The following is a 24462-nucleotide window of genomic DNA, read 5'->3' on the forward strand; positions in this document are numbered from 1 at the left end:
CAAAGTCAGCTACGCGTACATCACAGTAAGTTGTCTATTGATTTTCCTGAATGAAAATGGTCTGATGCTGCTGCCCACTGGCTCCTAAAGCCTGTGGTGTCTCTTGCCCGAGCATCTGTAAGCCAGAAGGATGGTGTTTCGATCACTTGGGGTTTCCCTTTTTTTTTTCTCCCCCTGACCTTCCTCCCCCTTCTTTTTTTCTCTTTGCTGTTTCCACAGGTCTTAGAAGGGGATGATTCCCCAGTAATATTCCCTGCCCTTGATCCAAGGTGCTGCTTGGCCTCCCTCCCAGGGAAGACTGCTTCTTGTGTGACACCAGCCATAGAAAGAGACTCCGATGGACTTACACCGGGCAGCCTTCAAGATGGAGAACTCATCCTACCTCCCCAACCCACTGGCATCCCCAGCACTGATGGTCCTGGCGTCCACGGCTGAGGCCAGCCGCGATGCTTCCATCCCTTGTCAGCAGCCACGACCCTTTGGTGTACCTGTCTCAGTAGACAAGGACGTGCATATTCCATTCACCAACGGTTCCTACACCTTTGCCTCTATGTACCATCGGCAAGGTGGGGTGCCGGGCACTTTTGCCAATCGTGATTTTCCCCCTTCTTTACTACACCTCCACCCTCAGTTTGCTCCCCCAAATCTAGATTGCACCCCAATCAGTATGCTGAATCATAGTGGGGTGGGGGCTTTCCGTCCCTTCGCTTCCACTGAGGACCGGGAGAGTTATCAGTCAGCCTTTACGCCAGCCAAACGACTTAAGAACTGCCATGACACAGAGTCTCCCCACTTGCGCTTCTCAGATGCAGATGGCAAGGAATATGACTTTGGGACACAGCTGCCATCTAGCTCCCCCGGTTCACTTAAGGTTGATGATACTGGGAAGAAGATTTTTGCTGTCTCTGGCCTCATTTCGGATCGGGAAGCTTCATCTAGCCCAGAGGATCGGAATGACAGATGTAAGTACTTTGGTGCAAGTCCTCCCTACCCCCACCAAGCCCTGCCTTACAGTAGTGTTCAACAGGTCGGTGGCAGTTTTCATGCTCCTAGTAATGGGAAGGGCCAACTACTTCCCACTCAATGGCTGTGGAGTGTGAACATTTACTTGTCTGTTGTCAATGAGCATTGACAGTTCTGGTAGGAAATGTTTTTCTGAAGGTAGCCAGAGGCGAGTTGGCCTCCACGCTGCCTCTCTCCAGGGGACTCTGGAGTGAAGAGAGGTGCCATATATATACTGGAGTGACTATCATTTTACTAGAAAGCATAGGTTTCTACGAAATTTGGGGACCTGAACAAATTCATCCATCCCTCCTCTCTTTGCTGTCCTTGTTTTGTTTCTCCGATCTTGGTATATTATTTTTTAGCTTTTCCGTTGTATCACATCTAGTGGACTCCACGTGATTTTATTTTCCCAACTCTCAGCCCTGCTCCACATTAGGCTTTTTTTTTCAGAGAAGGACAAAGGTGTCGTCAATCACCATAAAGCATTTCAAACAGCTGTGTTTTCCTTGTGATCGCAAGGCTAGAAAGCCGACTTCTCTTGGGATTTAACAGGTTTGCTGGATGCTTATCCTTGGGCTCACTTTTAGGACTAGACACGGTTGACCTGTGTGACTGCTCCATATTTGATGTTCACAACTATTATTAATTTCTGCTTATGGAACAGCGTTCTTGTGTTCTCCAAGTGCCTTGTTGAGCTTTGGCTACCCTTGGTGATAGTTAGAACTAAACCTTTATTTGGAACTTGTAGACCAGGAGTGCTGAACCCTACAATCTTCTCCTCTAATAGAATCAGAAAATAATTGTGTTCTGATGCTTTTGGGCTGTGGGTAGGCAGAGCAGTTTTCTTCAAGCCTGGTGAGAATTTATGAACTGAGGGTGTTTTTCCACCCAACCCTTTGTTCTGAGATTTGCTTCATTTTATTTTCTTAAGAAAACTACATCTGAGGTTTGCTTTCCCCTCTTCTGTATTTTTTGTGCTCCTGTCCTCTCTATAACCACCAACACGAATACCATTTTTTCTTCTCTTCTCTTTATGATGCCGAGGAGAGTAATAGAGACATTGCAGCTCTCTCCCCTGTCGGCACTGCTTCCTCAGGCTGTCTCCTTGAATTAGGCACTGTGTTAACTTTCCTGCGCTAAAAGGCATCTGCCTAAACCCAGCGTACCTTTTCAATAAAAGTCATCATAAAATCAACCTGCCTTGTAAATCCATCGCCCTTTGGTTTTGAAATATGTTGCAAGTGTGTCTTTTATGTCAGCGTCTGTAAGCCCGAGACCTCCCCACTTAAGGGAGAAGCTGCTGTATGCCAGCACAAGTGCCCGTGTGTTCTCACTTCCCTTCAGCTCCTTCCACCGGCTCCCCTTCTGGACAGCTGATGTGTGTGTTAGCATCTTGCTTTTTGGGTATACCTCCCGAACGTGCTGGCTTTGTGTTGCTCTGTTTTGTTTTACTTCAGCGCAGTTTTCATTTGTCAATGTGCAAGTGATCAAGGCTAGCTGTAATCTGACCTCTGGCTAAAGCTGCCCTGGGTGAGGTTGTGTCAGATTCTGCCCCCTTTTTCTCCAAATACAAGTTGAAAATGAAATCCTCTCAAAACTAATATGCTACAAAGTAACATCTGGAGATCAAGATTCCTTTCTTCTCTCCTAACAAATCCAGCTTGTCTCCATTTTTCTCTCTTTTTAGCCCAAACCTGTGTCAGACCCCCAGAGCAGGAGGAAGCTTGTTAGTCAAGTCAGAACTCATAGATGTGGCTATCCATTCCCTTTCCGAGTGTCAAAGCCATAACTCTTCTGTTTGCCTGGTTTGCATTGTGTGGTGGTGCCATCCCCCATGGAGATGGATCCCTCACACAGGAATACGCCTGGGTGGAGAAAAATTAAATGAGTCTATCTCCCAAAGTGAAATGGAATTCTGACCTTGAAATTAATGAGATTCTGATCAGAAGGGTGGGGGAACTTCTTTATTTGAAACTGTAGTATTATATAAATTGGAGCCCTTTCCCCTTTTATTTGTTTAAAATATTCTTCCTTTAGAGAGTACTTTGTGTTCTCTTTTCTCTATCACACAAACGTAAAACCTCTAGGCGTGTCTGTGAGTGTAGGGCGTTTGCACACCCACCTTATTATTGAGAGTTGCATTCGTGACCAATCTTCAACAAGAAACAAAGGTGCAAAATGAACAGGAGCCTCTTAGCCTGTGATCCAGGGCTCCTTCCTCCTTTTCTTCCCTTAGGTGGCATAGCAGCCCTCCCAGGGTTGTACTGGGTAGCATTTGTGCTTTTGATTTTGAGTTTTGGGAAGGTGGGAGAAACAGTTTTCTGTAGGGAAGGGCTGAAGAGGCACTGGGACAAAGTCTGCAGCAGCTTTCTTGGTTCCTGTCATATGCCGACGTGTGTCAGAATATTTATGGTCTGTTTTATGTAAATACATATTTAAGGGCCGTTAGAAGGCCTGATTATTCCCACTAGATGCCTTTCAGGTCCTCCCTACAGAACCGTTTTGAAATAAGTAATATTTCTCAGATAATCGAGTGACAGTGTACAAGACTGCTTCCAAAAGGAGAGCTTAAGGGGCAGATGGGGCAGTGAGGGGGATGGGAAGGCAAGAAGAGAGGATAGAAAGTGTTGGAAAGAGCAAAGTAATAGGATGCAGTGGCTTTTGGTCAGATTGCCACAATTAACCATGTATATTCTGGTTTTTTATTCTTAAAACTTAGAGTTAATTTCTGATGTGGTGACTTATTTTTCAGTTCTCTTCATATAAATAAATTTTCTCATAAAATGTAAAAAAAAAAATGTTTTAATTAAATACAACAGTAAACCTCCTAAATAGGCACTTAGCTTTAGGGGTTTTTTTCAGGGGCGGGGTTTTTTTTCAGTATGGGGATGTGTGTGTGTGTGTCCTTTACTTAGAGTAGAAGTTTTATGACTGAGTTTTAGGTCAATGAAAAATCAGTTTTACAGTGGAAACACTGACAGTTTTTACTGTCGCAGCCACCCCCTGCTCACACACTGCATCCATATGCAGATATGTCCACATGTGAGAGCATTTGAAAGAGGGGCCTGCAGACATGGTGTAATGCACACGTGTGCTTGCCTTAAATCTGGGTACTGATAGGCAGGATTTCTTTTGTGACTAAATATGCATTTTTGTACTGAAATGTAGCTATTTGGGTAAAGTATTGTTTCTCTTAGTAGATGATTCCGGTTTGCTTGCCTGTTCATCTACCTGGCATCACAGGTGATTCATGAGGTAGGTGTTGGGGTCTATGGAGAAAGGAAGCCTTGACTTGACACGACTAACTTATTTGCCCTGGAAAAAGGGAGACGTGTTTTGTGAGAAGCTATTCATGGAGGATGCGTAATTCCCCAGGAAGGGAACTGAGGTAACTCCTGTTTATTGTCACTCCCTGAACCAGTCTCCAAGGCTTCTTGTCCAGGGAAATGATGCTAAAATTTATGGACCAATTACGAATAGTCCACGTGTGTCTTACATATGAAGTGTCTACAGATATGTTTCCCAGGGCTTTTAAAATAAACATTTCCTCATTAAGGAAACTTTACAACAAAAGGGAAGATAAGTATTGTCTGCTGCCTTGTGCTAGAATCTATACATTTATTACCCCCTCAGTGCCCTGGCTCTTATCATGTGCATTTCCCGATTGTTCTCTGTAGCCACCCCCCCTCATGCCCAGATTCTTGCCTGGGTGACACAGGTTTTTTTGGCCAGCCTGCCAGTCATTCCACTCAGCCCAAATTGGAGTTGGCTAGTATGCACGCTCACCAGAGAGCTGAGAGGAACCAGAACTGCACCAGTTGGAGCAGTGACTGGCCCTGCCTTCTGATTTACCTCAGGGACATGCAATGGGCAATGACCCTAAAGTGTCCCTGCTTCCCTGGCCCTTCCCTGTGTCAGGCAGATTTCACAGGTAGGTAGGAAACCTGGTGGCTCACAGCAGTTCTTGGATGTTCTGCTTTGCTCTCATCTTTGATGTATTTGAAAAATCATTCTTGGGCCCAAAAGCCCTGAATAGTAGATGGTATTTTGTACCCTGAGAATGTGTCTTTATGAAGGCATGTATCATTGAAGACCCTGTGTCCTAAGAATCACTCAGCTGAGCCCATGTAGGCCCAAGGGCAGCCTGGAATGAGGAGTCCTGGCTACATTGTGGGGGTAGGATTAAGGGGGATACTTCCCAAGGCTCTGGGATTGGGGTGGCCAGGGACCCTAAACTGGGCTTTTAGGAGGATTGTTCTTGCTGGGGCAGTTGTCACCAGGCTCAACTTCTGGATTGTAGCTGGAGCAGATGACCACTGTGAAAGGGCCAGCAAATCACCAGAGGAGGTGGGTCAGATGGTTCCGTCCATACTGAGTTGCCCAGACCTAGCCCGGTTGTTGCTCAGCTGCTCCCCAGTTTCTCCCTGAGCCCCTTTTCTCCTCCCTCTGGGGGTGGAGGGCAAGAACTCCCTGTGATGGGTGGTTGTTTCTGGTTGTTCACTCCCAGCACAGTCATGGAGACTCCTTTTCATGCTGCTGGGTTTAATTGTCTTGTTGGGATAAAGAAATGTTTGCACAGCTAAAGTGGGGCCGGGCTGGACGGGAGCAGTCCCTGATGGCTGCAGAGCCATCTGGCCTGGCTTGGCTTGGCTCAGCGCGCCGCTCGCCCGCCGCCCGCCCGCCCGGCGGCTGGGCTCGCTCCCGCTCCCGCTCTCTTCCCCTGTCCTCGCTCCACACCGCGCCGCTCTGGTCGGCGGCTGCCTCCTCGCGCGGCCGGAATGCCTAATCACCATGGTGAGAAAACGGACACAGCAGCCGTCCTCCCTCCTCGCCTCGCGCCCTCCCTCCCATCAATTGTCATGCAGAAGTGATCCGGGCTGCCGTTTCCTCGCGGCCGCCAGCCAGCCCCTCGCCGCTCCCGGCAGAAGGGTGGCTGGTAATTGATCGTTTGGGGGAGGGGGCGCGGAGAGGCGCGAGGCCCGGCCAGGGGGCTGGAAGGACCACAGAGCGGGCACCGTTGGCTCACTTGGAAAGGACTCCCTAGCCTCCGCCACTGAGATGGCTTTTAAGTGGTTTGAGAAATGTTGGTGACCTCGCCGTCGCTCAGCCGGACTCGGAGACTGCGGGAGAACTCCCGGCGCTGCCCCAGGGCCGGGCGAGCCCCGCGCTACCACCGCAGCCGCAGGCTGCGGCCGGGACCCCGCGGGCGGGTCTGGTCCCCCACCCCCGCCCCGCCCTCCACGTCGCGCGTCCCCAGGTCGCAACTAGGAACCGAACCCTCGGTCGGTTTCCTGTACAGCGGTCTGAGCCGCAGAGAGTGTGGAGACGGGGTGAGGGGGACACTGAGCGAGTGTGACCGGGGAGAGGGGCACGCCCACGCGGGTGTCAGGCTGACACGGGACAGGGCGGGAGGTGCACGTGGGCGGGTGGCGGAGTGAAGAGGCGAGGGGACCCCGCGCGGTCGTTGGGTGCCCTGCGTGCGGGGAGGGGGTCTGGGGGACTGGAGGGGGGGGAGTGGGAGTGGGAGGAGGGCGTAGGAGAGGGCGCCGGGGCGCGTCGATGAGGAGGGACGTGTGTACACGCGCATCAGGAGCTAGCATTTCTCTCGGCACCCGAGGACTTTGAGGTTTATCCTGTAGATTCGAAATGTTTTTCCCGTCTTGCTTTTCAAATCTGTAAAACGTTCCAGGGAATGTTTCCCAAAGTCCAGGGGTTCGTGAATCCGCAGGATAGCTGGTATTCGGGTGAGGCGAGTCTTGGTCGCTTCTGACCGTCTGAGTCTCGCAGCCAGCACAGCGGGGCTTGTTAAAGTCCGGGCAATTTCTGGAACTCTTCCCACGGGAAGTTTTCCGGGGCTGCCTTCCGGTCAGCGGCCCTAGGTTGATTATTTGGTGGCCCTTTTTTGTTTGAAAACAAAAAACACACATTGTGTCCTAATAACAAAAGTTGCTCTCCTTCCCCATCCCCTTTCCTCATTAGGCAGGGAAGAGGAAACTGAAAAAATAGAATTATATTTTTATATTAGTTTTTGTTATTTTTAACCCTTGTTAACTACATCCATCTGGTTAATAAATATTAGCACACATTGAAATGTATTCTTTGTAAATACTCGGCATTTAGAGTGACAATACATTTAATAGAGTTATATTTTCATAATGGTTTTTCATATTTTTAACTCTTATTAACCACATCCGGAATGTACTCCTTATAAACACTTGGGATTTGGGGTGATGATACATTTTAAGTGTAAAATCCGCAGGATTTGAACACCAAAGCTACAATAATTTATGGATTTGAATTTTCTCTTCCAACAGTTTAACAGCATTTCCCAGTGCCATTTTACTCCTCTTAAAGACAGATGAACTGCAGACTCAAGGATAACTTATTGCTGTATAGCAACTAAAATGCCTTCACATTTTAAAAAATACCATTTAAATTGTGGCATTTGTGGCTGAACAGAGTCTATTTTTATCCTGTATAGCCTAAAAGTGTGTGCTGCAGGTGCGAATTTGTAAATATTTCTTTATGGGCAAGGAGGAGATTTTTCTGCAAAAGAACTTTCACCTACTTAGTCTCTTTCTTATGCCTTTTCCAGGAAAAGATCCTGATTTAGGACTATGGGTTTAGGCCTGGAGAAATGATAGGCTGTGGTATGAATCAGTTAACCTGGTAGATGCTTACATAAATGGGAGGAATTCATTCACTTTCATTTTTACCCAATGGATTTGACTTTTCTATTATCTTAACTACAGTTTAGTTTTAGTGCTAAAAAAAAAATTTTTTTTTTTGGCATTGTTGCTAATCACATTGAAGTGTTCAGTAAGTGTTAGTTGAGTATTGAATAAATTAATGGTGGTGACTATAATCTAATGTTTCCTCCAAGTTTTCCTCAGTTTGCCACTCTTCAGCATTGCTCTGGATAATATCTATAAGACTGTGCTATCCCAAAGGTGTAGAGGTTTGAGGAAAGAAAGGAAGAATTTATTTATGCTTTGGGGTATCATAATGACCAAAGTAGGTAGGGAGTTTTTTAAGAGATATGTGAAATTACCTTTCTCAAATATAGACCTATTGTGTTGATTATTTGGGGTGCCAAAAAAATCTTTCATAGCTTAACAAATAATTTAAAATTTGCTTTTCTCACCTAACTCTCTAGAAACCTAGGATCAGAGGCTATCCCCTTCCCAAATGTTTTCTCACAGCATTACATCCCCTATCATGGAGTCCACAAATGCTGATCTGCTTTTGATGTGTATTTTAGAAAAACAAGTTCCTACCCAGGTCCTGGTTGAAGCTGGATGCAGACAAGTGGTGTGGGGGTTTTGTAGACACATATAACCATCTGGCAATTCAGACATTTGACCGTCAATTTTCTCCGTGGAATGTGTTCTGATTGAAGATGACCTAGAGGAAATGAAAGTTGTGTTTTGGGGGAAAGACATGGTGCTGCGTCCCGGACATTCTGTTCAGCAGACGTAGAGCTTTAGGGAAGTCTAGAGCTGTATGTGTGAAGAAGGAACCTTTGGTACAGTCTCATGAGAAATCAAGCCCAGTAAGCCCGAGTGTGACTCACCAGATGAGGGTTGTCTTTTTCCACTGAAATTCATTTGCAGGCTGAGACTTATGGCTTTGCATCCATCTTAGAGCAGCAGACAGTGAGAAAGCTGTAGGGAGGGGGCAAGGGCCAGCCCTGGAGAGACCTTTGGTTTATTTTCAGGTATATGATTCCCATTTAGGTGCCAGCTAATCCTATAGTGCTCTCATTTGGCCTTGTTTTTTGGGGTGTGATTTATACCAAGTCAGAGTGGCCTAGCATAATAAATACCTGTTAGAGGAATAAATGTTGTGGTGACCCCTTTGAGCCTCACCCTGGAGGTGTTTCAAGTCAAAGGTGGGGAGACAATATAACATAGTAGTTATGAGTTCAGCCTCTGGAGTAAGATCCTGACCTTTTAGCTTACTTACTCTGTGTCCCTGGGCACATTACTTGGCCTCCCTGGGCCTTGTTATTCTCACCTGTAAAATGGGAATTATAACCTTAAAGGATTGTTGTGAAGGACTGAATGAGATTAAGTACATAGATAATGCTTAGAACAGTTCCTCATACATAATAAGCCTTCCATACGTAATCACTTATTTCAAGGATAATCTGGTGGCATAATCTTCATTGTCAGAAGCACCAATATAGCCAAACACATGGTCATTAACAACTAGCATATATGCAGGATCCTTTCACACACTCATGCCTTATGGCAGTGTGGAAAAAGGGAGAGTCTCAGAGCCCTTTTCTATGATAGCCAGCTGCTTCACCTCCCTTCATTATTACCCACCCACCAGGATTAGCCCTGGTGGCCCTCTGACCTCTTTCTCCCTCCATTTTATTTAGAAGCGAGACAATATTAGAGTTAAAGAAACCAAGTCTGAGTAAGGAAGGGACTTGACCAGGGTTAGGTATCTAGGCAGTGGCCCAGGTCAGGGTATCTAGATCTCATCATATTTTCTTATTCTGGAACTTGGTATTATCAGATATTGCTTGAAATAAATGGGCCATTAGAATTTGTTTGTGGTAGAAATTTAGACTATATGTAATCAGATTTTCTGTAATGGTATTTGACTAGTATTAGAATTCAAAGTACCAGAGTTTCTAGTATGTCGCTAGATTTTAAGTTATACAGGCACTTTTACCCTCTTGCCTGTGTGAGAGAAATCTGTGAACCTTCCCCCATCTGTGTGTGTCACAGTCCCACAGCATGATGGATTGTCTCTGCTTGGGGGAGGCTTAGGACGGGGCTTGAAGGGGCCTTGTAGGTCAGGAGAGAAATACAGCAGCAGGACTGAGCTGGGGGAGCTGCTGGGGAGGGATTAGCAGGGGAAGGGGAGGGCAGGGTTGGGCGGGGATAGGCCTCTTCCATGGTGTCTGTGTGCATTTTCCTAGGACTAAAAGAGGGCTGTCCATTACCCTGAGTGCACAAATAAACTCAATGTTTTCTTCTTTGTAGAAAGAAAGCCCCATGGGCCTTGGGAATATCAGAGAATGATTCTGCATGTCAGTGGGAGAGGTAGGGAGTAGGGGGATGGGAGTGGGCAAGACTGACCTTCTGCCTGAGGACCTTGGATTTGAGTCCGTTATTTAAATATAGTTGCTTGTATTTGAAGTCTTCTGTTCACTTATGTATGTAGCAGGAGTAGCCACTGGAGACCAGTGGAGACTGACACCTCAATCCTTATCAGTTCCTTCATGGCTCCATTGAAGAGAAGGGATTCAGATCACTGTTGGTGGTGAAGAGCACCTACTTCTCCTCTCTCCCTATCCTCAGTCCTTTCCACATAGAGACAAAAGAATACGGGAGGTAGGAAGGGAAATGCTCAACATTCTTAATTTTCAGTTGTTAAAGAAGGGGGGAGGTCTGAGATTTAGGCCCAAATGCCAAAGTCATTGTAAGGAAGGAATTCCAGAAAAGAGAAGAGTTGGATCCAAGAGGTAGATGGAGAGGTAAAGGCGTAGCACATGCTAGGGCAAGTAATCAGCAGGACTGCAGTTAGGGCCTAGGCTTTGGCTTCCTTCCTGAGCAGTAAAATTAAAAAAAAAAAAAAAATCCTTAGAACAACAAAAGTCTGGACGCATGGGCTTCCTTCCTGACAGGCCAACCTGGTGGGGCTTCATTCAGCCTGAGCAGCAGTCAAGGCTGATTTACTGGTAAGAGATCCCAGACAGACGTTTGAGCTTAACTCTTTCCTAACTGCAGAGATGCCTCACTGCAAATACTTCCCTCTTCTCCCAACTTCCCATCATGGTGTGGGTAGCTTTTCACTGTCATTTGTTCTTTATTTAAAGAAAGTACCTGCTCCTGAAGGGCCAAATACCCTCTTCATGAGAAAGCTGGATCTATGAGAAGTTGACTTGAAAGAGATCTTACCATCAAGTCATGACAGGGCTGGCATTGTGGTTTATGGCTGGTTTAACTGTCAGGCTCTAGGTGACATTATATTGACTTTGGAGCATTGAATCCATCTTTGGTCATGGAAAGTGCCTCCTGGAGTCTGTATCGGGGGGATCCTGTGAGCCACAGTTCCACCTCCATACAGTCTGGCAGCCTAGAAGGAATAATGCTGCTTATCTTAGGTGTTTATTGGTGCATTATGGATAAAACTGGCAGAGTACGTGAGGCATGATTCAGTTTCCATCTTGCTAGTATGATGCATTCATTTATTCACATAATTATTCAATCAGTATTTACTAAGTACCTGCCTTGTTCCAGGCACTATGCTAGGTGCTGGGGATACAATAATGAGCAAAACAGATTATAGTACCAGCCTTACTAGAGCTTAAGGTTTAGCAAGCAATTGCAAGATGTAGTGAAAAGTACTATCATAAGGGAAGTATAAAATGCTATGGATTAGAAGCAGGAGCACCTAATCTTGTCTATGAGTCAGGATAACTTTCTGGAGCAAGTGACCTTTAGCTGATATCTGGAAATCAAAAAGGAGTTACTTATTCAAAGGGGCTAGGTGTGGCAGTTTGCTTTTCTGGACAAAGTATAGCATCTAAGAGTGGAAGAAAGAACTCCAGAGCTGCCAAGGATTGCTCACAATAAGGTAAAAATAGAATTTTTGTCTGCCAGGACCTGAGACATGACCTCGGATGTCTACAGTACTTCATCCTATAGCCAGTCATTCTTGAGAAGGTACATTTGGTGCTTATGTGGTTCTGAAGCCCAACATCATATAGGGGCTTGCTTTTAAAGTAACTTTGTTTTGTTGTGTTTGTTTGTTTGCTTTATTGAAGCATAATTAACATAACAGTATTACATTAGTATCAGGCATACAATATAATAATTCAAAATTCTATACATTACTCAGTGCTCATCAAGAAAAGTGTCCTCTTAATGCCCTTCACCTATTTCACCCAGACCCCCACTCACTTCCCCTCTGGTAACCACCAGTTTATTCTCTGTATTTGAGAGTCTGGTTTTTTGTCTCTTTTTTTCTTTGTTTGTTTTGTTTCTTTAACTCCACATATGAGTAAAATCGTATGGTATTTATCTTTCTCTCACTGACTTAACATTTTACCCTCTAGCACCCTACATGCTGTTGCAAATGGCAAGATCTCATTCTTTTTTTATGGCTGAATAATATTCCATTATATATATATGTACATATATACACACACATACATACATATATCAATACATATATAGATACATATATCAATATTTTCTTTGTCCATTCATCTACAGATATGCACTTGAGTTGCTTGCATATCTTGGCTATTGTAAATAATGCTATAATAAACATAGGGATGCATGTATCTTTTCAAATTAGTGTTTTTATTTTCTTTGGGTAAATACACAGTAGTGGAATTATGGGATCATATGGTAATTCTAGTTTTAATTTTTTGAGAATAATCCATACTATTTTCCACAGTGGCTGCACCAATTCGTATTCTTACCAACAGTGCACTTTTCCTCCACATCCTAGCCAACACTTGTTATTTTTTGTGTTTTTGATTCTAGCCATTCTGACAGGTATAAGGTAATATCTCACTGTAGTTTTTATTTGCATTTCCCTGATGATTTGCGGTGTTGAGCATGTTTTCATGTGTCTGTCACCCATCTGTATGTCCTCTTTGGAAAAATGTCTATTCAGGTCCTTTGCCCACTTTTCATCAGATCATTTGTTGTTGTGTTTTTTGTTTTTTTTGTATCGACTTGTATAAGTGCTCTATATATTTTGGATATTAACCCTTCATCAGATATATCATTTGCAAATATCTTCTCCCATTCAGCAGATTGCTGTTTTGTTGGTGGTTTCCTTTGCTGTGCAAACAAAAACAAAAACAAGTAACTTTCTAAAGATAAGTCACTATAGAATACTTTCTGCTGACATATGACATCTTAAGACCCACAAGCACCCAGAACCATGCTTGGCCCAAAGTACTCTGGAAATATTTGTTGAATATGGAAGACCATTATTATTACCCTGATGATCTTTAGGGGGATAGATCATAGGTCCTCGTCTTTTTACTTAAGTTCATGCTTAGCTGTATACTTTGCTTGCACAGAGACCTGATAGGTCTCAAGATCTAGAATAGTCCCTGACCGTTTAAACTAAGCCACATAGCACCCAGGATTCTTGGCAAGATTTCTTGGCAAAGTTTCCTATGGGAGGTGCTTTGCTCAGGCGCGACTTTCATGAGGGAGGTTAGGTGTGTAGTGCCAAGACTATTGAAGAAAGGAAAAAAGAAGGCAAGGCAAACCGTTGTCCCAGCCTGGCCCGCATCAGCATACTAACAACAGTTCCCTTCAGCAGGGGCCTCGGTGCTCTGCCATCCCTGCTGTGGTTTTCCTTCCCTTGGCCTCTTATCATTGTCACTGCTCAACATCCACAGTGTTTCCTGTAGAGTGCTGTGCTCAGGGCTGTTTGCAGAGGAGTCAAAAAAGTAGATGATACTTCCTCTTCTTGAGAGCCTTATGGTTAAGGTGAGTGGTTAAGATGTATATATGAAAAAAATGATAATATGAGATAACAGACAACAAGGGCTCTGGGATTTCAGGAGGAGTCATTCCCAAGGCTAGGTTTCTTAAAGTGTGATCTAAGAACCATGAGCTTCCCTACCATTTGTGGTGGTGGTGGAAGAGGGGGTGGCTTGGGGTTGGGGTGGAAATATTATTTATAATGCAGATTCCCTAGGCCCACTCCAGACCTCCTACTCAGAATCACAGGGAATGTGGCCTGGCAATGTGTATATTTAGCAAGCAGGTGATTCTTAGACTCCTTAAAGTATATGCATCTCTCACCAAGGGTGAGAGTCTCAGAGGGAAGCTTTCACAAAGGAGTACAGCATTGAAGGAAGGGAACTCAGCTTAGGCAAGTAGAGAGGAGGAAGAGGCTGGGATTCGGCCCAGAAGCCTGGACTGGTAGGAGTGAAGATTCAGGCTCTGCTCCTGACAGTTCTTCTTCTGTTGTGGGTACGATCTGTCCAACTGCCTCTAGTTGCCCCCTTGGCCTTTGCTCTTCCTCAGGTTGTTTCCCTTTTCCTCCGTTATTGCCCACCAGCTGATTGTACACGCTCAGACAGCCCCTTTCTTGGTGTAATATTGTAGTTATAAGGTGGCCCAGTGGAGGGGCTCACAGTGCTTAGCCAGATGTGAGGGAGCCAGTGTGCGCTTTGGTGCTTCTTGGGCTCCAGCCAGCTTGGCTTCTCACTGCTGTTATACTGCCGAGTTGGGGCTAGAGGGGGGTTTTGCCAGCCTCCTCTCTCCCCTTCCCCAGCCCTTAAGCTTTCTTCTTATGCTAAAATGCTCATTTGTAAAGAAATAAGGGTTAGTGGAGGGTTGGAGGGTTAGAGGAATCTCTCAGGCTGAATTAGTCACCAACACCTGCAGATTGGCTCTCTGCTTCAAGCTTTAACACTGCTGGGGACAGCTGCCAGTGGAAAGAAGGTTAAATGAACCGTGAGTAGGGGCTTGGTTTGAGGTTCAGGTGGTTCAGACATCTGTACATTAGTGGATACTCTCATCAACTTTGCTCATGGACTTGGGGGGTGGTATCCTTTTCCCAACATACCCTCCCCTTTTAAAATATCCGTCACATTGTAATGTAATTATTTGCCTAATTATCCCTCCTCCATGGGCCCATGTCTATCTCCTTGTGTGATTCTATCCAGTGTTTCTCCCCATGTAGCACCTGGCTCAATAAATATTTGTTGTGAGAATAAGTGAACCCAGGGTCACTGTTTCCTCGGCTGTGTTTTGCTGAGTGTTGCCAGCTGGCTCTACCCACTCTGACATAGTCTGAAGGACCACACAGGATCCACCGCAGGGCTGGGCACCCCCTGGCACATTTACAAGTGGGAAGTGATGACTAGAAATAGAAGCTTTGGAAACAGCTCAGTGACAGGGCAAGCTCACAGAGCCAGAAGCTCCGGCTTCTCATTTACTAGCTGTGTACCTTTGGGTAAATCACTGTCTCTTTGAGCCCCAGAGCCTCGTATATAAAATGAAAGGTGGCAAAAAAAAAATCCTTGCCCTACCTTACAGGGCTGTTGAATCAGAAAAGATAACACAGATGTGTTTTGTAATCTAAAAGTAACCTAAATGGCACACACACACATAGACCACAGATAGCACATACACATACACTGTATAATCTATTTATCCCCTTCTGAGAACATCTGTCTAAAGGAGCAGCATGGTATTGGGAGGCTAACGTAGTTTATGAAATACCTGAGTGTTCAACCTAGAGGGAGCCCTCCTACATGCAGTTTCATCCTTGAAGTTGGACTCTAGAAGAAATGCATTCCCTGCCGCTGGCTGCAGCATTATTTTCCTAGGTGGTTTGGGACAAAAGTTTTGTAGACTCTTTGTGAGTGGAGGTTGGTAGGCCACTTCCTACACAGATCTGTGACATCTGAGCTGAAATATTATTTTGCCAGATTCCCACTGAAACAAATTCACCTTCTGCCTTTCTTCTCAGCAAAGTTCGGAGCACCTTTATTTTTTCAGTTCCCAGGGCCCATGACTCTGTTCCTACTCTGTGGACGGAAATATTTTGGCTTACAGGCGTAATGGCTTTACCCAAGGAATGATAGGCAGAATTGAGGTGATGAGGCTTTCTGTCCCAGAGACCTTGCCTAGGCTGCAAGAATAGCCATGAGTGTGATAAGATGAAGAGGGTCATCAGATTTGGAAGGGTTTGGTAGGACTTGCCCTTTAGGCAAGATCTTTAGAAGTCTGAGCTGGGCCAGAAGGATTGGAAAGAGCAAGCATTTGAAAAAGGCTTTACTTGTGCGGTAAACTTCATTGTGTGATTATTTAATAGACCATTAACAAGCAGATTCATTAACAAGATCTTAATTAACAAGTTCCAGGGTTATTCCTCCAACTTCCCAGGGGAACTGTTCTCCTCCTATTTAGTCCCAGAGACTTCCTATCCTCCTTAAACTAACCATACCAGATGCATTTAAATTCAGTCTTTTTATTGCAAGTAAAATGACTGCAGGCAAAGGCAGGCACAGAGCACTACTCCTCATAAGAAGAGCTAACACCTTTGAGTGCTTTCTACCAGTCAGACACTATTCTGCATGCTTTACAAGTAATCATGTATTTAATCCTCATAAATTCCCTGATAGGTATGGTTATCATCTCCATTTTACAGATGAGGACACTGAGGCCCAGAGCATTTAAGAAATACACCCACTGTCACGAAAGAAAGGGATAGCAGAGATGAGATTCAAACGCAGGCAGTCTGGCTCCAGAGCCAATGGGAAGAAGGAAAACCCCCAGGGGAGGGAAGCCTATGGGTCAGATTCCTGAGTTAATAAGAATAATGCTTGTGTCTACTCTCTGTGTGCCAGACACTTCTCAGAACCTCACGTCTGTATGCCAGGTTGTGTCCATACTGGAAAAAATTGTAGGAGTCCTTTGTAGTGAGGCAGCCCTTGGGCACAATTTATTTTGGCCCACTCACAGGCCTTTGCCACCCTACCTGCAACTATGAGTTCCTCGGTAGGGACTGTCTTACTCACCTCTGTTCTCAGTACCTAATGTGTTGCCTGGAGCTTACTAGTTATGACCCGAAACAAAACAAAAACCAGTTTGTCAAACATACCCCTGATGGGAGAGAGGGGGAGATGGTTTGGCATCTGCTAACTCCTAATGCTCTTTGTGGTGCAGAGCCCGCCTTTGGCATGCTCTGCACTTCACAGCCAGAGCAGTTCGAGAAGAGCTAACTCTGAGACAGGACAGATGGGTCTAGTCTTTCTGTGCCTCAGTTTCCTCAGGGTAAAGTGGGACTGGTACTAGTACTAGTCTCCTAGGGTTGTTCTAAGGATGAAGTGAGTTCATATAAAATACAAATAAAGTCCCAAGAATAGCGCCTGGCGCAAAGTAGGCCTTTAATACATGTTAGATATAATCACTATTACAAGGGCCCAGGGACAGATCTGAAGTCTCTTGAACCAGATTCTTTCCCCCTTAGCCTCCTTTCTTGATTACATTATGGGGGCAGTGACTGGTGAGCCCTGATCTCTTATGGGTTTGTGCAGTTTGTGACAGGTCTTTCTATAGCTGAAAAAAATTCCCAGTTGACATTAAGGGGTTGGTACCTATAATGTTGTCTTTTCTTCTTGGCTCCAGTTAAATGAGGGCTGGAGCAAGGAGGACTAGAGCTCACCTGATGATCTCCACCCCCCGCCCCCACCTTTATCCTAAAAAGCATAGGGTGGAAATAAGCAGAATTCCCTACTAAACTCCTACCTGGGGAAGGCCAGTGAGCCATCAGGACTTTATTTTGGGATAAAGGGTTTGGTTAGTTTTGTTCCTGCCCTCTACACTGCCAGCCTTTCAGATAGCGAGCCTGTGGACTCTGCCAGCTATACTGGGGAGAGGACAAGGAAGTGGCAGAATGCCAGAAATCTTTGGGAAATTTGACCTAGGAAGGAACTGTTGCTGGTTGCTTTATTTGTCTTACTCTCTGATTACTTACATGGAGCTTACGTGAAGCCATGTTTTCCCCTTTATCCTAAGAAAACAATTATTTCTTCTCTATCCAGATTCTCATCCCATTTGTAGATTCTGCAGATACCCTTCTCCTCTGTCTCAGCTTGAAGACGTACAAGAGCACCTGTTCTCACGCTGGCTGCTTTTGCTCCCACTCTAGTATCCACCCCCTGCCCCATCATCTTTCGCTAATGATAAATGCTCATAAACCCCCACACTGGCCTCCCTCTTCGCAACTTAGCATCCTTGTGTTCTCTCTAAGTAGCTTGGCCATAATATCACTTTCTTTAGCAGCATTCTAACTTCTAAGAAGCTTAATAGGCAAGGAGATTGTGGGGTCTTTGACTTTCTCTGAGCCTCAGCCCTAAGTGGTTTATTCTATTAAGCTGATTCTTGGTGGTGGAGCTTTGCTGGATAAGAAGTTGGGGGTGAGGAGGGGGTTGTAGTTTGAGGAATAGGATACTTTTACTCCCTCTTTCACTGTTCCCCACCCTCCAACCCATTCCTGCACTAGGATCCTGTTTTCAGAGCTCAGGAATGAAAGGGGTGGTGATGGAGCCAAAGTAAAGAACTTTTCTTTAAGGACTTAAGTTGGCTTTTTTTTTTTTTTTTTTTTTTTTTTAGTTGTGTTTTGCCTCTTTACCTCTACCCTTCCTGCCCATTTGTTCCTCTTCTTCAATCAGCCACTTTTGGATTTTTCCTTTCTTTCCTTCCACCCTTACTTTTGCCTCCTCTCCAATTCTAGCTACAAAAACAAAGAGTAATTAATAAAAATTATGAACTATTGATTCAAAGAGAGGAAATCCAGGAGTGGAATGTAGGGGGAAAAGTAACAGATTCAATTTTAACAAAGGAAACAATTCAGAATTCTTCTCAATGTTCTTTTTCTTTAGGGTTACACCAAGATGGATTCATTCCTTCTGATATTTTGGCCCCGATTAAAGATCTTCAGGTTTCCCTATTAACATTCTCTCTTGGTTTAGGAGTGCCAGCAGGTTGGGAGAACAGGGCAGGAGTGGGGTTTTTTGGTTGTTGTTGAATCCTGTTGAGCTGCATAAAAACTATAAGGGAAATTTGTGAGCAGGAAAAACAAGGTTGCTGGAGAAGTGAGGAAAGGAAATTAAGAGTGTAAGTGTAGAAAAAAAGTACAGCGAGACAAGTGAAGGGGGTTAAGAGGTACAGACTTCTAGTTATACAATAAATAAGTCATGGGGGTGAGAAGTGAAACATAGGGAAGGTAGTAATATTGTAATAAGATTATATGTAATGTGTAATAAGTAACATGTAATAAGGCAGTGGCTACATTTATCATGATGAACCTGTGTAATGTAGAGAACTGTTGAATCATTATGTTGTACATCTGAAACTAATATAATATTGTATGTCAACTATACTTCAGTAATAATTTTTTTTTTTTTTTAAAGTACAGAACAGGGGCGCCTGGGTGGCTTAGTTGGTTAAGTGTCCAACTTTGGCTCAGGTCATGATCTCGCAGTTCATGAGTTCAAGCCCTGCGTTGGGCTCTGTGCTGACAGCTCAGAGCCTGGAACCTCTTTAGATTCTCTCTCTGTCTCTGTCTCTCTCTCTCTCTCTCTCTCTGCCCCTCCCCCGCTTGCACTCTGTCTATCAAAAATAAATAAACATTAAAAAAAAAACTATAGAACAGTCTCCTCAGAGGGGGGCAGGAAGAAAACCAAAAGTGACCAGAAAGCTAAAAAGAAGGAAATACCTGAAGCTGGAGGCGGGAAGACAATGACACATCTGAAGCATTTCATTGAATTATGAACAATTTGTTTCATAATGTACCTATTATTTTTTTTTTATTTTTTTAATGTTTATTATTGAGAGACAGAGACAGAGCATGAGCAGGGGAGGGGCCGAGAGATGGGGAGACACAGAACGTGAAGCAGGCTCCAGGCTCCGAGCTGTCAGCACAGAGCCTGACGTGGGGCTTGAACTCACAAACTGTGACATCATGACCGGCTGAGCCACCCAGGTGCCCCATAATGTACCCATTATTGATGAAGGTGCGGGGCACCCGGCCCTGTACACATGGTTGGTGGGAGTGTAAAGTGGTGTAGTCTCTTTGGAGGGCAATTTGGCAATATCTATGAAAATTTTATTTACTTATTTAAAAAATTTTTAAATGTTAATTTTGAGAAAGAGAGAGAGAGAGAGAGACAGAACACGAGTGGGGGAGGGGCAGACAGAGAGGGAGATAGAACCTGAAGCAGGCTCTCAGCTGTGCTGACAGCTCAGAGCCCGACGCCAGGCTCAAACCCACAGACCATGAGATCATGACCTAAGCTGAAGTCCAATGCTTAACCAACTGAGCCACCCAGACACCCCTTTAAAAAATTTTTTTAATGCTTATTTATTTTTGAGAGAGAGAGTGCAAGTGGGGTAGAGGCAGAGAGAGAGGGAGACACAGAATCTGAAGCAGGCTCCAGGCTCTGAGCTGTCAGCACTGTGAGATCATGATCTGAGCCAAAATCAAGAGTCGGCTGCTTAACCGACTGAGCCACCCAGGCACCCGTCTATGAAAATTTTAAATGCGAATATCCTTTGATGCAATTCAACTGTAGGCATTTATCCTACATGTATTTGGTCAAGTACATAAAGATGTATGTACTTTATAGTATGATTTGTAATTTGAAAAACCAGAAGCAGCCTAAATGTACACTAATAGGAAATTAGTAAATTATGACACATCTCTATAGTAGAATACTATGTAGTGGTTTTAAAAGTAAGTTAGGGCCCTATGTGCTTATATGTAAAACAAGCTACAGAGAAGGGCACCTGGGTGGCTCAGTCGGTTAAGCATTCAACTCTTGATTTTGGCTCAGGTCATGATCTCACGGTTTGTGAGATCAAGCCCCACATCAGGCTCTGTGCTGACCAGAGCATGGAGTCTGCTTGGGATCCTCTCTCCCCCAATCTTTCTGTCACTCTGTCCACTCTTTCTCTCTTTCTCTCAAAATAAATAAATAAACATTTAAAAAAAAAAACACAAGGTTCAGAGGGGCGCCTGGGTGGCTCAGTCGGTTAAGTGTCCGATTTCAGCTCAGGTCATGATCTCGCAGTTTGTGAGTTTGAGCCCCGCATCAGGCTCTGTGGTGACAGCTCAGAGCCTGGAGCCTGCTCCAGATTCTGTGTCTTCCTCTCTCTCTGCCCCTCCCTGCTCATGCTCTGTCTCTCTCTTTTTCTCTCAAAAATAAATATTTAAATAAATAAATAAATAAATAATAAAGATTGAATCTTAGATGATTGGATAAAACTGGGGCGTTTCTCTAGTTCTAGAACTAATTACTGATTGGTTCCATGTCTTCCAAATGGCACAGTGTGATGGTATGTGTAGTCACAACTGCTGTGAAAGTGTCTGATTTTGTTGTTGTTGTTGTTTACAAAATTAATTTTCTGAATTAGTTTATAAAAAGGCTAAATTGACTGATGGTTGTTTTTGTTTCACCATCCAAAAAGTATAGACTGATCCAGGAGGTATACAGTGAAGAGAGTTTAAAAATGAAAAGACACTTAAAGGTGGTCACATACTTGCTACTTTCTTCAAGTGAGCAAGATGGGGTAAACAGAGAACAGATGTGAGGACTAATGGTGTCCCACTTAACCAGCTCTGTTTGTACCCAATTGTATGAGATTTTCCCCACAAGTTGGCACTATGACCAAGTAGATACAGGGCAGAAGACTCTCCCTAAGCCATCCTCTCAGTGGGCTCTCTTCCTTCCTCATGCACTGGTCAGGGTTGGTGGTGGCCATTGGCTGAGGTCTTGGTAGGATTCGAGTCTAGAGAACACAGATCTGCCATTGGCTCAATATGATACGTGCTCTTCTATCTTTCTGTCTTTGATGCTAAAAACTGGTTAAGAGCAAATATAAGAAGTTTTCCCTTTGAATTAATTTACATGCCAGCCAGAGGAAGGTATTTACCTTTCACGTAGTAAAGGGAGATCTCTAAGCCTTGCTCCCAGTTGGCCCTGGTACCCAATTCAGAGGAGGGATTCTTTGTAGTATTGGATACAACCGTTGACTTCATCCTTCTTGGATTTCCCATTCCCTTGGCTTCTGGGACATTATACTTCCATTGTTCTTCTCCTACTCCTTTGACCCTGTTCTGTTCTCACAATACCTGTGTTTCCCCATATAACAGCACTTACAACTTTTTTACTGTGATAGTGTAGTGTGCATTGGTGAGGGGAGTAGAGTGCTGTGTTAGTCTGTAGAGGAATTTTAAAACAAAAGTCAACTAAAGTTGGTTTGCTTTTTAATGTCATCATGTGCTAGCAGTTTTAAACAACATCAGTTTTAAAATATTTCTCCCCGAAAATATCTTTTGTTGGTCTAAGTTCTAAAAATTTGCTGTGGTTACTCTTGAGTTTTACTAATATATGTGTAAAGTTTTAAAGTAGCACATTTTAAATTTTATTCTTTAATAAGCATTATATTCTATAAGGAAGAACTGAGAGAACTTTTAGTTATATTGTGGACCCATGACACCTGCAGACTTGGTTTGCTTTGAGAGCAAGTGTCTAGCAGTTCAGAAGCAGTTGGGCTCACTTAGGACTCCAGCTCCTGTGATATTGCACACGCCTGCATGTAAATGGTAGATTCAAAATAAACAGCGAGAGCACATTAATTATAAAGATAAAGAAACATAAATTGAGTTATTTCAGTCTGCCATTCTTTTTGACCTCTTGGAGTTCTTATTTGCATTTAAATTTTGAAACAGTGAAACAAACTGTGAAATGGGGTGTGACATTTTTGTTTAGTATTTGCACATTTTAGTTCATCTAATAAAAGTTTACTAAATTAGAATATCTTAAAAAAATTTTTTTTAATGTTTATTATTTGTCTTTGAGAGAAAGAGACAGAGAGAGACAGAGCACAAGCAGGGGAGGGGCAGAGAGAGGGGGAGACACAGAATCCGAAGCAGGCTCCAGGCTCTGAGCTGTCAGCACAGAGCCCGATGCGGGACTCAAACCCACAAACTGTGATATCATGACCTGAGCCAAAGTTGGACGCTTAACTGACTAAGCCACCCAGGTGCTCCAAATTAGATTATCTTTAAAAATAAAGTATTATTTTTGGGGCACCTGGGTGGCTTAGTCGATTGAGCATCTGGCTTTGGCTCAGGTCATGATCTCGCAGTTTGTGAGTTCGAGCCCCGCGTCAGGCTTTGTGCTGACGGCTCAGAGCCTGGAGCCTGCTTTGGATTCTGTGTCTCCCTCTCTCTGCTCCTCTCCTGCTCATGCGCTCTCTCTCTCTCTCTCTCTCTGTCTCTCTCAGAAATAAAGAAACTTAAAAAAATATATAAAATAAAAAATAAACTATTATTTTATTTTTTTAATGTTTATTTATGTTTGAGAATCTCAATTGTCAAAAGGTCCCAAGTGTTCCTGATATCCCAAGGAACACCAGAGCAGGGTAGAAGCAGAGAGAGAGGGGAACAGAGGATCTGAAGTGGGCTCTGTGCTGACAGCAGAGAGTCTGATGCAGTCAAACTCACGAACCGTGAGATCATGACCTGAGCTGAAGTTGGACGCTTAACCCACTGAACCACCCAGGTGCCCCTAAAACCATTATTTTTAAATTATTAATCACTTATGTTAAACTGAAGAATCAATCAGGAAAATAATTGTCATGATTGATTGTGACATGATTATTTATTTGTCATAAAAAATGATCCGCTGTGTCCAATGTGCCGGGTATGCCCCGGGAGGTGATGTTTGGATTAAAATATGAATGGTGAGCAAGCACATATGGGTTTGGGAGAAGGGTGTCCTGGTACATTTGAGGGATAGACAGGTGTGAGGGCTAGGATGGGGTGAACTTGGGCGAATACAGCAGAAGATGAAAGAAAGAGCAGCCAGATCTCCATGAATCTTTTAGATCATAGAGAGTTTGGATTTTATTCTCTAGACAATGGGAAGCTACAGAGTGTTTTAAATGGAGAAATACCATGTTGTGATTTATCATTTAAAAGATGACAATGGCTGCTTTCTGAATAATGGATTGAAATAGGGTCAGTGTTAGTAAAAGAAGATCATTGTAAAAAGGCTATTGCAGTAGTCACAGTGAGAGGGGGGAAGGAATAGTGTCTTACACTTTTTGAAATATTCACAATTCCCATTAAGTAGGTACTCAATAAATACTAAGTAAATAAATTTATAGAACACTAAATGCTTTTTTAAAAAACCCAAAACTGCAACAAAGCAGGTGCTGAACAGCGTGGTGTTAAGCCAAGAACACTGACTTTGGAGTTCAACAGATTGGGCTTTAGCTGCAGCTCGGGCACTTACTAGATGTGCTGCTTTGAGGCAGGTAATTTAAGCTCTTTGAGCCTCAGTTTCCTTGTCTGCAAAATAGGAATGAGCTGACTCATCTTTTTGTTTTATTGAAATATTATATTTATTTTTAGCCTAGTGCCTGATCCACAGTGGCCACTCAGTAAATGCTGACTGTTCGGTTAGCAGGACATGAGACCGTGGTCAGTGAAGCTTTGGTATGTTTACAGCCATAGGGAAAGGGCATCTGATGTTCCTTGGGATATCAGGAATACTTGGGACCTTTTGACAATTGAGATTCTGCCTCCTAAATCTAAACTTTTGCTGGCCTTTGAGTAACTGTGTTTGTGAGTCTTAAGAGGAAAAAATAGGGGCGCCTGGGTGGCGCAGTCGGTTAAGCGTCCGACTTCAGCCAGGTCACGATCTCGCGGTCCGTGAGTTCGAGCCCCGCGTCAGGCTCTGGGCTGATGGCTCAGAGCCTGGAGCCTGTTTCCCATTCTGTGTCTCCCTCTCTCTCTGCCCCTCCCCCGTTCATGCTCTGTCTCTCTCTGTCCCAAAAATAAAATAAACATTGAAAAAAAAATTAAAAAAAAAAAAAAAAGAGGAAAAAATATAAGAAGAGACCTTTGGAAAGAGACAGGGTTGGCATATTTTCTGTC

At 44.0% G+C, this 24462-nt stretch overlaps 1 protein-coding gene across 3 annotated transcripts in view; it reads left to right on the top strand.

Moving 5' to 3' along the window:
- Positions 1–219: 219 nt before the first annotated feature.
- The window catches only part of RNF220 (ring finger protein 220), a 224659-nt gene continuing 200416 nt past the window's right edge, over positions 220–24462 (top strand). For all 3 annotated transcript variants that reach the window (XM_040469970.1, XM_040469971.1, XM_040469972.1), the window contains exon 1: positions 220–962. In XM_040469970.1, the coding sequence (XP_040325904.1) occupies positions 338–962 (625 nt within the window). In that variant the 5' untranslated portion in view covers positions 220–337. The remainder of the gene's footprint in view (positions 963–24462) is intronic.

The sequence above is a fragment of the Herpailurus yagouaroundi genome, unplaced genomic scaffold (assembly GCF_014898765.1).
Source record: "Herpailurus yagouaroundi ecotype Mexico unplaced genomic scaffold, PumYag 77, whole genome shotgun sequence".
Lineage (NCBI taxonomy): Eukaryota > Metazoa > Chordata > Mammalia > Carnivora > Felidae > Herpailurus > Herpailurus yagouaroundi.